Below are 12,388 nucleotides of genomic sequence, written 5' to 3' on the forward strand. Positions count from 1 at the left end.
AAGTCCTTCTCTTATACAACCCGTCTCACCACACTTGTACTACTACTACTACTACTACTACCAACCCATCTCAGTTCACTACCAGATTACTGCCACTATATATACATGTACTCGTTTTGTTAGTTATCTCTGTATTAGGACTGAAGAATCCTCTCGTGGCATAACGTTTCCCCTAATAAATGTACTGAATTTCACTTACGTGTCTTTTTTCACTTATACGCAGACCTGTTATTATTATTACTATTATTATTTATTAGGAGACATGGACGACCTCTAGTTATGTTCCAAGGTAGGAAGTAAGGGTTTCCTAGGAAGATCCTAGAGATTTGCAAGCAATCAATGTGGTTGTTGTTTCTTGCCACTGGCGTAATTCAGAGGACAACTGCACACCATTCTTTCCCAGGGGACGCACGACGTGGGAGGGAGAATAAACATAGCAACGTGTAATAAACTTCCCAGTCAAACTACAAGAAAAAATAATAATATAAATCTTTCTCACAGCGGGCATGAGCGAGCGATCACCAGAAAATGAGACTGCAGCTCCTACTTCAGAGAGTAAACCCACGTTGGACTTCGAGGTGACACGACGGCTGGTGGAGACGAACTTGAGGGACGCTTACTTTTTCTTCTCAAACCAACTAAAACAACTTTACTCTAGCAACACGAAAATGAAGCCAGAAGACTTCAAGAACCTCCAGAAGGAAGGTGCAGAGCGCATCAGGTAAATGATTTAGGTAATGCTAATACAGTTTGCGAATTGTATCAGCATAATTAATCAAGGTCAGTTTCCATACGCTTTAGCATGGGACGTGGAGTATACCAAAGTCTGTACAATATCTGCAGTTTAGTGTAAATTGTGAAAAGTTACAAGTTCTTGAGACTTGGGAAATAGAAACCAAACACTCAGGAATTGATGACCAACTCCTGCACGGTTTCAACATATAAATTTGACTCTCTCAGTGAACTGGGACAATAATCACATCTACAAAATCGAATTTCATGCGAAACGAAAATCCACAGAATCGACATTAATTAAAGTGAAGCCAAATTTAATATTTAATTTTTTTTGTTAAATGAGATGTAATTATAAAATATAAAATAATAAGGATTCCAGCACTGAGCATAATTCTGCATTAGCACAACAATAGTCCAGACGCCCTCATATCAATATGTCTAAATAAGGCGATTCTATACACCAATTAATACACGAATCTCTCATTCTTCCTGATATATACCTGTTCTCCCATTGTTTCTTTGCCTGATCCTTGACTCACTTAGCCAATCATCAGGATTCTTCAGTACGACTTACGGAGGCTGGGTCAGGTGGGAGACGAGGAAGGCAGCTGGAGGCAGCGAGAGGCTGAAGAGTTGAGTGAGGAGATACAACACCGTTTACACCGTCTGCAGCATCCACCTGACTGTGCCACTGCAAAGAAACTTCTCTGTGATCTGAACGCGGTAAAGTGGTACTCTTTTTTCCATGTTTCATAACATTATATATATACTATATATAACACTGGTCTGCATTTGGAATGTTTTTAATTTTTATTTTTATTCATGATTGTGATCTGACATATTCTTGGGCTGCTGATTGTAAATATCTAAATCATTTTGCTCTGTCACGTAAAGATTTTGAATAAAATACAAGTTAATGATTATAAAAAAATGTGAATTTTTAATAAATCGTTAATTCATTAATATTAGGCAAGTAATCAGGGCGAAGCACATTCTGTTTTAAGAACATATGAATTCCAAATCAACATGAATCAAATCAAATGATTTCATTAAAAAACATGCTCCTTATAGTTAACCTACATACTGAATCAAACGATGCTGTGCATCGAGACCATTACGTTTCATTGACTGGAAGTAATCCGCCATCATGCTGACATTCCATTTGCCCTGGTATAGAGTTTCCATTGTGCAAATATCCTGATGGAACCGTTCACCTTGTTCTCACTGTAATCTCCACAATTGTTGGGAAAATAGTAAAGATGTGAGTGAAAGTGCATCTTCACACTCATTCTAGACCCAAGTTGTTGGAAACTTGATATCAGGTCTTGGATCATTTTTACATATTCGGGGGAGCGACTGTTTCCCACGAAGTTGTAGACAATCTACTTGAATGAAAACCAGACATTCACCTCGACACCTGCTAATGCTTCATCAAAATGCTTGTCCTTCATCAAGTCCCGAATCTGAGGGTCAACAAAGATACCTTCCATTAGCTTTCCTTCACTTATACGAGGAAACTTTGACTCCAGGTACTTGAAAGCAGTTTCATTCTTGTTCACGGCCTTCACAAAATTTTTCATAAGCCCTAATTTGACGTGGAGTGATGGCAGCAGAATTTTCTTGGTCAGCTAGTGGCACAGATTTCATGTTGTGATTTCCAGGTAAGAAGCTAGTTCTTGGTAGCCAGTCTTTTGTTCATAGTGCTGGCTGTCTGCTCTATTATCCCAAAGACACAGAAAACAGGGATACTTGGTGTATCCACCTTGAAGACCTAGTAGGAGAACAATAACTTTTAAATCACCACAAATGGGAAAATTGTGATTCTGGTACTTGATTGCAGATATTAGTGTCTTCATATCTGCATAAGTTTCTGACATTTGGACACTATGGCCAAGTGGCACAGATGCAGCTGTGTTGCCATTGTAGAGAAGTACAGCCTTTAAACTTCTTTTAGAAGAATCAATGAAGAGTCTCCATTCTCATATTTGTATGACATCCTCAGGTGTTCAATAAGGTCTGAAATATTTGAGCAGAAAACTAAAGTTTCCTCTTTGACAATGAACTGAGTGAATGCCGCTTCACGACGACGTACCAAGTGAATGTTGTTCAAGGAGCTAGAAGCCTGTGTTCCTTCAGTCTAGAGCCAAGTAACTGTGCACTTTGTTTTGGAAGGTTAAGATCTTTTACCAAGTCATTGAGGTCAACTTGGTTGAAGGGTTTGTGATCGTCATATGTTGGTGGTTCATAGTCTACTGCCATCTCCTTAGAATCACTGGTATCAGACTCTGATGAAATTTGCCATGTCTCAGGTGGTACAAGTGCAGGAATATCTTTAGAGTGTGGAACAGCACTTATTACTGAAAGAATATTTGGGTATATTATGTGATCTTTAGTGTTCTTGTTGAATCCAGCTACTTTAGTCATACAAAAGTAGCAGTTAACATGGTGGTTCATCTGCTCCTGCCATACCACTGGTACTCCAAAGGTCATACATTGAAGTTTTCCTACTGACCACATTTGGAGCTTACTGATGCAACTCTTGCAAGCTTTGTGTGGTGCAAATGGTTTGTCCTGGTCTCCAAGTTTGTCCTGGTCTCCAAGTTTGTCCTGGTCTCCAAGTTTGTCCTGGTCTCCAAGTTTGTCCTGGTCTCCAAGTCTGCAGACAAAATAAACAAAGTAGCAGCGCTTCAATAAAGGAGTAATGTTGCTCCGGGAATCTGAAGGGTGAATTGCCCGCAGACAGCAAAATATGTCTGGTGAATGTATGCAACCTCTAGACATATTAATAATCTGAAAATATGGAAAAATATATTAGATTTAACATTTAAGTCAATATATGGTAAGTATTTTAATTGGTAATAACACTTTCTCATTTACTTATGTTATACGAAAAGAGAAAAGTAACATTTCCGTATAACTTGACAACCTGATGTGATAGAGATGAATAAAACACAGTGAATCATTTTTTTCCATATATATACCGAAAAAGATACCATAGAGTCAATAAAAGTCATGCAGACCAGTGTTATCAGTGAAACAATATTTTAGCCAATACTTGGTCTAAGTAACATACATTAATACCAGAAACCTCGACTTTACAATTTCCCGCTATTACATTTTTGTTTTAACACCTCAACAGCCATGTGGTTTTGGCTGCGAGATACATCACCTCATCCACTGCTTCATGGCAGCCTATGAGAAAAATAGAACCCTCATCCTGAACTCTGGTGGCTGGCGTTACTCCCCCGAGGGCTGGGAAACTGTCTTCCAACCTTTCAGTGAAACATGCACCAACTTCTCAATGAAAAATATGACTAACTGGCCTGGTAAGATGTACGAATATTTTTTTGAAGATCCTTCGCATTTTGAACTAACCACGATCAGCTTTTACTCTGAACGAAAACAGGTTCTTGCTCACAGAAATATATTATCTCTCTACAGGTACAAATGACTCACAAACGGTGCGCTTTCCCGATTTCTACACCATGAATCCACCTCCAGTAAACCTGCCATTAGCCATTCCACAAGACATCTCTGAACGGCTGATTCGTCTTCATGGCAGTCCGGGCGTCTGGTGGGTGGGTCAGTTTATCAAATATTTCTTCAAATTACACCCGTACGTGAAAGAGATGATCAACAATACACAGAAAGCTATTCAGTTTCAACATCCTATTGTGGGGTAAGAGTCCTGATAAATGTTTTTAAGGGAAAATAATATGTATGTGTTACCTTTGTTGTAGTAATGATAATGTTAATTTTTTTAAACGGATATAAGTGATGGATAAATGATGTAGAATATAATGCTGAAGCTTGTATGATGTTGGTTCTCTTAACCCATCAAGGTCCAGATTTAATATTATAACATCCTGTTATCCTCAGTTATAACATCTTGTTATCATCCACAGTCATAACATCCTGTCATCCACAGTGTACACGTCAGACGAACTAATAAATACACTGAAGCACGTTTCTATAACGTTGATGATTATATGGAACAAGCAGAGGAATACTTTGCTGGACTCGAGATCCTCAACCCAAATATTACACGAAGGATCTACTTGGCTTCCGAAGAACCCAAAGTCTACGAGGAAGTCAAACTAAAGTAACAATTTGATTTTGATATATTAAAATGTTTCGTAACGCGACATAAGCTATGCACTAATTTCTTGTTAAAGAAATCTTGTAATACAGATTCACTGCATTTTTCGTATTTGACTTCATAAGAGAGATAATTTTTTAGATACTGATTTGAATTGAATTATAATAAGGTTGAATATTTTGTTTTTCTGGGAGAATTCAAATTATATTAGTCACTATAGAAGAAAATATCTATTGAATTTAATATCATTATTAGTTAAGGGGGACATTATACAGTGTCTACAGATTTTTCATTATTTCGTATCAGTTTTTGCTTTTACACCTTAAATCCTAAAGCAATATTTCCCAAGTTCCTGTCGTGTTTTCATTGGTTTCCTAAAATCAGTGTTCACAAGAAATAAGCTTTCTAACATTATTATTGGCCAGGTATCCTCACTACAAGATTCTCTACCATCAGAAGAAGATAGATGTAGTTCAAATGAGCACACGACGCTCTCTGACCTCTCTCAGAGATCTCCTGGTTGATATACACTTCTTGACCCATTCAGACTTCGTCATTCTCACTTTCTCTTCCAATGTGAGTACTATTTTGATCTTCAAATGCAAAGGCTATGGTCCCAAATTATGGATTTTATGACGACACTTAAAATGCAGTACTTATAATTACACTGTAGTAGACGTGATTCTTGCATAACATCTATGATTCCATTTTTTCTTTTGTTCCCTGCTTCTAAAAAATCTTATAAATTATTTTTTGAGTTGATTATTGTATAGCATAAAAGATAAGTTAGATTCTTCTCTAAATGAGTTTATGGAAGTAACAGTACTTTGCTGTTCTTAACACAAAGTAACAGTGCTCTGCTGTTCTTAACACAAAGTAACAGTGCTCTGCTGTTCTTAACACAAAGTAACAATGCTCTGCTGTTCTTAACACAAAGTAACAGTGCTCTGCTGTTCTTAACACAAAGTAACAGTGCTCTGCTGTTCTTAACACAAAGGACCAATACTCTGCTGTTTTAACACAAAGTAACAGTGCTCTGCTGTTCTTAACACAAAGTAACAATACTCTGCTGTTCTTAACACAAAGTAACAATACTCTGCTGTTCTTAACACAAAGTAACAGTACTCTGCTGTTCTTAACACAAAGTAACAGTACTCTGCTGTTCTTAACGCAAAGTAACAGTGCTCTGCTGTTCTTAGCACAAAGTAACAGTACTCTGCTGTTCTTAACACAAAGTAACAGTGCTCTGCTGTTCTTAACACAAAGTAACAGTACTCTGCTGTTCTTAACACAAAGTAACAGTGCTCTGCTGTTCTTAACACAAAGTAACAGTGCTCTGCTGTTTTTAACACAAAGTAACAGTGCTCTGCTGTTCTTAACACATAGTAAGAGTGCTCTGCTGTTCTTAACACATAGTAACAGTGCTCTGCTGTTCTTAACACATAGTAACAGTGCTCTGCTGTTCTTAACACAAAGTAACAGTGCTCTGTTGTTCTTAACACATAGTAACAGTGCTCTGCTGTTCTTAACACATAGTAACAGTACTCTGCTGTTCTTAACACAAAGAAACAGTGCTCTGCTGTTCTTAACACATAGTAACAGTGCTCTGCTGTTCTTAACACATAGTAACAGTGCTCTGCTGTTCTTAACACATAGTAACAGTGCTCTGCTGTTCTTAACACATAGAAACAGTGCTCTGCTGTTCTTAACACATAGTAACAGTGCTCTGCTGTTCTTAACACAAAGTAACAGTGCTCTGCTGTTCTTAACACATAGTAACAGTGCTATGCTGTTCTTAACACATAGTAACAGTACTCTGCTGTTCTTAACACAAAGAAACAGTGCTCTGCTGTCCTTAACACATAGTAACAGTGCTCTGCTCTTCTTAACACATAGTAACAGTGCTCTGCTGTTCTTAACACATAGTAACAGTACTCTGCTGTTCTTAACACAAAGTAAAAGTACTCTGCTGTTCTTAACACAAAGTAACAGTGCTCTGCTGTTCTTAACACAAAGTAACAGTACTCTGCTGCTCTTAACACAAAGTAACAGTACTCTGCTGTTCTTAACACAAAGTAACAGTATTCTGCTGTTCTTAACACAAAGTAACAGTGCTCTGCTGTTCTAAACACAAAGTAACAGTGCTCTGCTGTTCTTAACACAAAGTAACAGTGCTCTGCTGTTCTTAACACAAAGTAACAGTGCTCTGCTGTCCTTAACACATAGTAACAGTGCTCTGCTGTTCTTAACACATAGTAACAGTGCTCTGCTGTTCTTAACACAAAGTAACAGTGCTCTGCTGTTCTTAACACAAAGTAACAGTGCTCTGCTGTTCTTAACACATAGTAACAGTGCTTTGCTGTTCTTAACACATAGTAACAGTACTCTGCTGTACTTAACACAATGTAACAGTGCTCTGCTGTTCTTAACACAAAGTAACAGTGCTCTGCTGTTCTTAACACAAAGTAACAGTACTCTGCTGTTCTTAACACATAGTAACAGTGCTTTGGTGTTCTTAACACATAGTAACAGTACTCTGCTGTACTTAACACAATGTAACAGTGCTCTGCTGTTCTTAACACATAGTAACAGTGTTCTACTGTTCTTAACACATAGTAACAGTGCTCTGGTGTTCTTAACACAAAGTAACAGTGCTCTGCTGTTCTTAACACAAAGTAACAATACTCTGCTGTTCTTAACATAAAGTAACAGTACTCTGCTGTTCTTAACACAAAGTAACAGTGCTCTGCTGTTCTTAACACAAAGTAACAGTGCTCTGCTGTTTTTAACACAAAGTAACAGTGCTCTGCTGTTCTTAACACATAGTAAGAGTGCTCTGCTGTTCTTAACACATAGTAACAGTGCTCTGCTGTTCTTAACACATAGTAACAGTGCTCTGCTGTTCTTAACACAAAGTAACAGTGCTCTGCTGTTCTTAACACATAGTAACAGTGCTCTGCTGTTCTTAACACATACTAACAGTACTCTGCTGTTCTTAACACAAAGAAACAGTGCTCTGCTGTTCTTAACACATAGTAACAGTGCTCTGCTGTTCTTAACAGATAGTAACAGTGCTCTGCTGTTCTTAACACATAGTAACAGTGCTCTGCTGTTCTTAACACATAGTAACAGTGCTCTGCTGTTCTTAACACATAGTAACAGTGCTCTGCTGTTCTTAACACAAAGTAACAGTGCTCTGCTGTTCTTAACACATAGTAACAGTGCTCTGCTGTTCTTAACACATAGTAACAGAACAGTACTCTGCTGTTCTTAACACAAAGAAACAGTGCTCTGCTGTCCTTAACACATAGTAACAGTGCTCTGCTCTTCTTAACACATAGTAACAGTGCTCTGCTGTTCTTAACACATAGTAACAGTACTCTGCTGTTCTTAACACAAAGTAAAAGTACTCTGCTGTTCTTAACACAAAGTAACAGTGCTCTGCTGTTCTTAACACAAAGTAACAGTACTCTGCTGTTCTTAACACAAAGTAACAGTAATCTGCTGTTCTTAACACAAAGTAACAGTGCTCTGCTGTCCTTAACACAAAGTAACAGTACTCTGCTGTTCTTAACACAAAGTAACAGTATTCTGCTGTTCTTAACACAAAGTAACAGTGCTCTGCTGTTCTAAACACAAAGTAACAGTGCTCTGCTGTTCTTAACACAAAGTAACAGTGCTCTGCTGTTCTTAACACAAAGTAACAGTGCTCTGCTGTCCTTAACACATAGTAACAGTGCTCTGCTGTTCTTAACACATAGTAACAGTGCTCTGCTGTTCTTAACACAAAGTAACAGTGCTCTGCTGTTCTTAACACAAAGTAACAGTGCTCTGCTGTTCTTAACACATAGTAACAGTGCTTTGCTGTTCTTAACACATAGTAACAGTACTCTGCTGTACTTAACACAATGTAACAGTGCTCTGCTGTTCTTAACACAAAGTAACAGTGCTCTGCTGTTCTTAACACAAAGTAACAGTGCTCTGCTGTTCTTAACACATAGTAACAGTGCTTTGGTGTTCTTAACACATAGTAACAGTACTCTGCTGTACTTAACACAATGTAACAGTGCTCTGCTGTTCTTAACACAAAGTAACAGTGCTCTGCTGTTCTTAACACAAAGTAACAATACTCTGCTGTTCTTAACACAAAGTAACAGTACTCTGCTGTTCTTAACACAAAGCAACAGTACTCTGCTGTTCTTAACACAAAGTAACAGTGCTCTGCTGTTCTTAACACATAGTAACAGTGCTCTGCTGTTCTTAACACATAGTAACAGTGCTCTGCTGTTCTTAACACATAGTAACAGTGGTCTGCTGTTCTTAACACATAGTAACAGTGCTCTGCTGTTCTTAACACATAGTAACAGTGCTCTGCTGTTCTTACCACATAGTAACAGTACTCTACTGCTCTTAACACAAAGTAACAGTACTCTGCTGTTCTTAACACAACGTAACAGTGCTCTGCTGTTCTTAACACATAGTAACAGTGCTCTGCTGTTCTTAACACATAGTTACAGTGCTCTGCTGTTCTTAACACATAGTAGCAGTGCTCTGCTGTTCTTAACACATAGTAACAGTGCTCTGCTGTTCTTAACACATAGTAACAGTGCTCTGCTGTTTTTAACACAAAGTAACAGTGCTCTGCTGTTCTTAACACATAGTAACAGTGCTCTGCTGTTCTTAACACATAGTAACAGTGCTCTGCTGTTCTTAACACATAGTAACAGTGCTCTGCTTCTCTTAACACATAGTAACAGTGCTCTGCTGTTCTTAACACATAGTAACAGTGCTCTGCTGTTCTTAACACATAGTAACAGTGCTCTTCTGTTTTTTACACATAGTAACAGTGCTCTGCTTCTCTTAACACAAAGTAACAGTACTCTGCTGTTCTTAACACAAAGTAACAGTGCTCTGCTGCTCTTAACACAAAGTAACAGTACTCTGCTGTTCTTAACACAAAGTAACAGTGCTCTGCTGCTCTTAACACAAAGTAACAGTGCTCTGCTGCTCTTAACACAAAGTAACAGTACTCTGCTGTTCTTAACACAAAGTAACAGTACTCTGCTGTTCTTAACACAAAGTAACAGTGCTCTGCTGCTCTTAACACAAAGCAACAGTGCTCTGCTGCTCTTAACACAAAGCAACAGTGCTCTGCTCTGCTGTTCTTGGACGCGGGAAAACATATTCCCATATCTTTTTATTTTTCTGGATATAAACTAAAACGTTTATATATGTTGAAAGAAGTTAAGAACTCAGAGTAACTTTGTAAGATCTGTAGGAAGATACAATAAAATTTAATATAAGTAAAATATACTATTGTTATTATTTTCAACAAATATAATTGGAAGGTAACACATGGATGTTTTGCCACCCAGTTTGGCAGGTTAGTGTACGAGATAATGCAGACGTTACATCCAGACGCTTCTGATAAATTCTACTCTCTAGACACGACTTATTTTTCATATGCACAGCGGCCAAGTTTCCTGAAGTCTCGCTTCCACCACCACGACCGCAGGTGAGACCTCAACACACTATCTCAATAATAATAATGTAACATCTTTATTTAGATAAGGCTAAAGAGGTCTTTGTGGCATTTATGGATTTGGAAAAGGCGTATGACAGGGTGGATAGGGGGGCAATGTGGCAGATGTTGCAAGTGTATGGTGTAGGAGGTAGGTTACTGAAAGCAGTGAAGAGTTTTTACGAGGATAGTGAGGCTCAAGTTAGAGTATGTAGGAAAGAGGGAAATTTTTTCCCAGTAAAAGTAGGCCTTAGACAAGGATGTGTGATGTCACCGTGGTTGTTTAATATGTTTATAGATGGGGTTGTAAGAGAAGTAAATGCGAGGGTCTTGGCAAGAGGCGTGGAGTTAAAAGATAAAGAATCACACACAAAGTGGGAGTTGTCACAGCTGCTCTTTGCCGATGACACTGTGCTCTTGGGAGATTCTGAAGAGAAGTTGCAGAGATTGGTGGATGAATTTGGTAGGGTGTGCAAAAGAAGAAAATTAAAGGTGAATACAGGAAAGAGTAAGGTTATGAGGATAACAAAAAGATTAGGTGATGAAAGATTGAATATCAGATTGGAGGGAGAGAGTATGGAGGAGGTGAACGTATTCAGATATTTGGGAGTGGACGTGTCAGCGGATGGGTCTATGAAAGATGAGGTGAATCATAGAATTGATGAGGGAAAAAGAGTGAGTGGTGCACTTAGGAGTCTGTGGAGACAAAGAACTTTGTCCTTGGAGGCAAAGAGGGGAATGTATGAGAGTATCGTTTTACCAACGCTCTTATATGGGTGTGAAGCGTGGGTGATGAATGTTGCAGCGAGGAGAAGGCTGGAGGCAGTGGAGATGTCATGTCTGAGGGCAATGTGTGGTGTGAATATAATGCAGAGAATTCGTAGTTTGGAAGTTAGGAGGAGGTGCGGGATTACCAAAACTGTTGTCCAGAGGGCTGAGGAAGGGTTGTTGAGGTGGTTCGGACATGTAGAGAGAATGGAGCGAAACAGAATGACTTCAAGAGTGTATCAGTCTGTAGTGGAAGGAAGGCGGGGTAGGGGTCGGCCTAGGAAGGGTTGGAGGGAGGGGGTAAAGGAGGTTTTGTGTGCGAGGGGCTTGGACTTCCAGCAGGCATGCGTGAGCGTGTTTGATAGGAGTGAATGGAGACAAATGGTTTTTAATACTTGACGTGCTGTTGGAGTGTGAGCAAAGTAACATTTATGAAGGGATTCAGGGAAACCGGCAGGCCGGACTTGAGTCCTGGAGATGGGAAGTACAGTGCCTGCACTCTGAAGGAGGGGTGTTAATGTTGCAGTTTAAAAACTGTAGTGTAAAGCACCCTTCTGGCAAGACAGTGATGGAGTGAATGATGGTGAAAGTTTTTCTTTTTCGGGCCACCCTGCCTTGGTGGGAATCGGCCGGTGTGATAATAAAAAAAATAAAAAAATCTTTATTTCTACATGTACAAGGTATACAGACCATAGCTGACATCAGTGACATACTACTATATGGAAGGTTCCTTGTTATGCTGAGCATTTCCCGCAAATTAGGTCAACTTTGTCCCAGGACACGACCCACACCGGTCCACTAATACCCAGGTACCCATTATTCCACCTTGCCTGGAATCGAACCTAAACCAGCAGCATGAGAAGAGAGATCTTTGCCACCAGGCCACGAGCACTCTGAGACCCTCTTTAGTAAATATAAATGTTTAATATATTCTCTACTGTATTGTCTCAACGAGGATTCCTTTGTTCCAGTGACAAGAATTTATTACGCTTTTGAGCTGGGTTAAAAATAAAGCTTTCTTTATATCTATTTCCTTCAAATGAAACCTTTCCGTCACATACACTTGCGTATAATATATATATATATATATATATATATATATATATATATATATATATATATATATATATATATATATATATATATACAAGGAATTCACAAGAGCAGGCGAAATATACACAAACACTGATCTCTGGCTGAAAGAGACTCGAACCTACGATCCTTGCAACAAGATACGCAGTGCTATACCATTCTCACCACACTGG

The 12,388-nt window shown here is 38.8% G+C and overlaps 1 protein-coding gene across 1 annotated transcript; it reads left to right on the top strand.

Moving 5' to 3' along the window:
* Window positions 1-474: 474 nt before the first annotated feature.
* LOC128696602 (alpha-(1,6)-fucosyltransferase-like) lies at window positions 475-10,349 on the top strand (the record flags this gene model as incomplete). The annotated part of the gene is made up of 7 exons (XM_053787925.2): window positions 475-721; window positions 1,290-1,458; window positions 3,875-4,061; window positions 4,177-4,414; window positions 4,664-4,837; window positions 5,260-5,410; window positions 10,210-10,349. Coding segments are annotated over exons 1-7 (1,274 nt in total), but the record flags the coding sequence as incomplete, so codon positions are not given.
* Between the last annotated feature and the right edge of the window lie 2,039 nt (window positions 10,350-12,388).

This window comes from Cherax quadricarinatus, unplaced genomic scaffold (genome assembly GCF_038502225.1).
Source record: "Cherax quadricarinatus isolate ZL_2023a unplaced genomic scaffold, ASM3850222v1 Contig3452, whole genome shotgun sequence".
NCBI classification, from domain to species: domain Eukaryota; kingdom Metazoa; phylum Arthropoda; class Malacostraca; order Decapoda; family Parastacidae; genus Cherax; species Cherax quadricarinatus.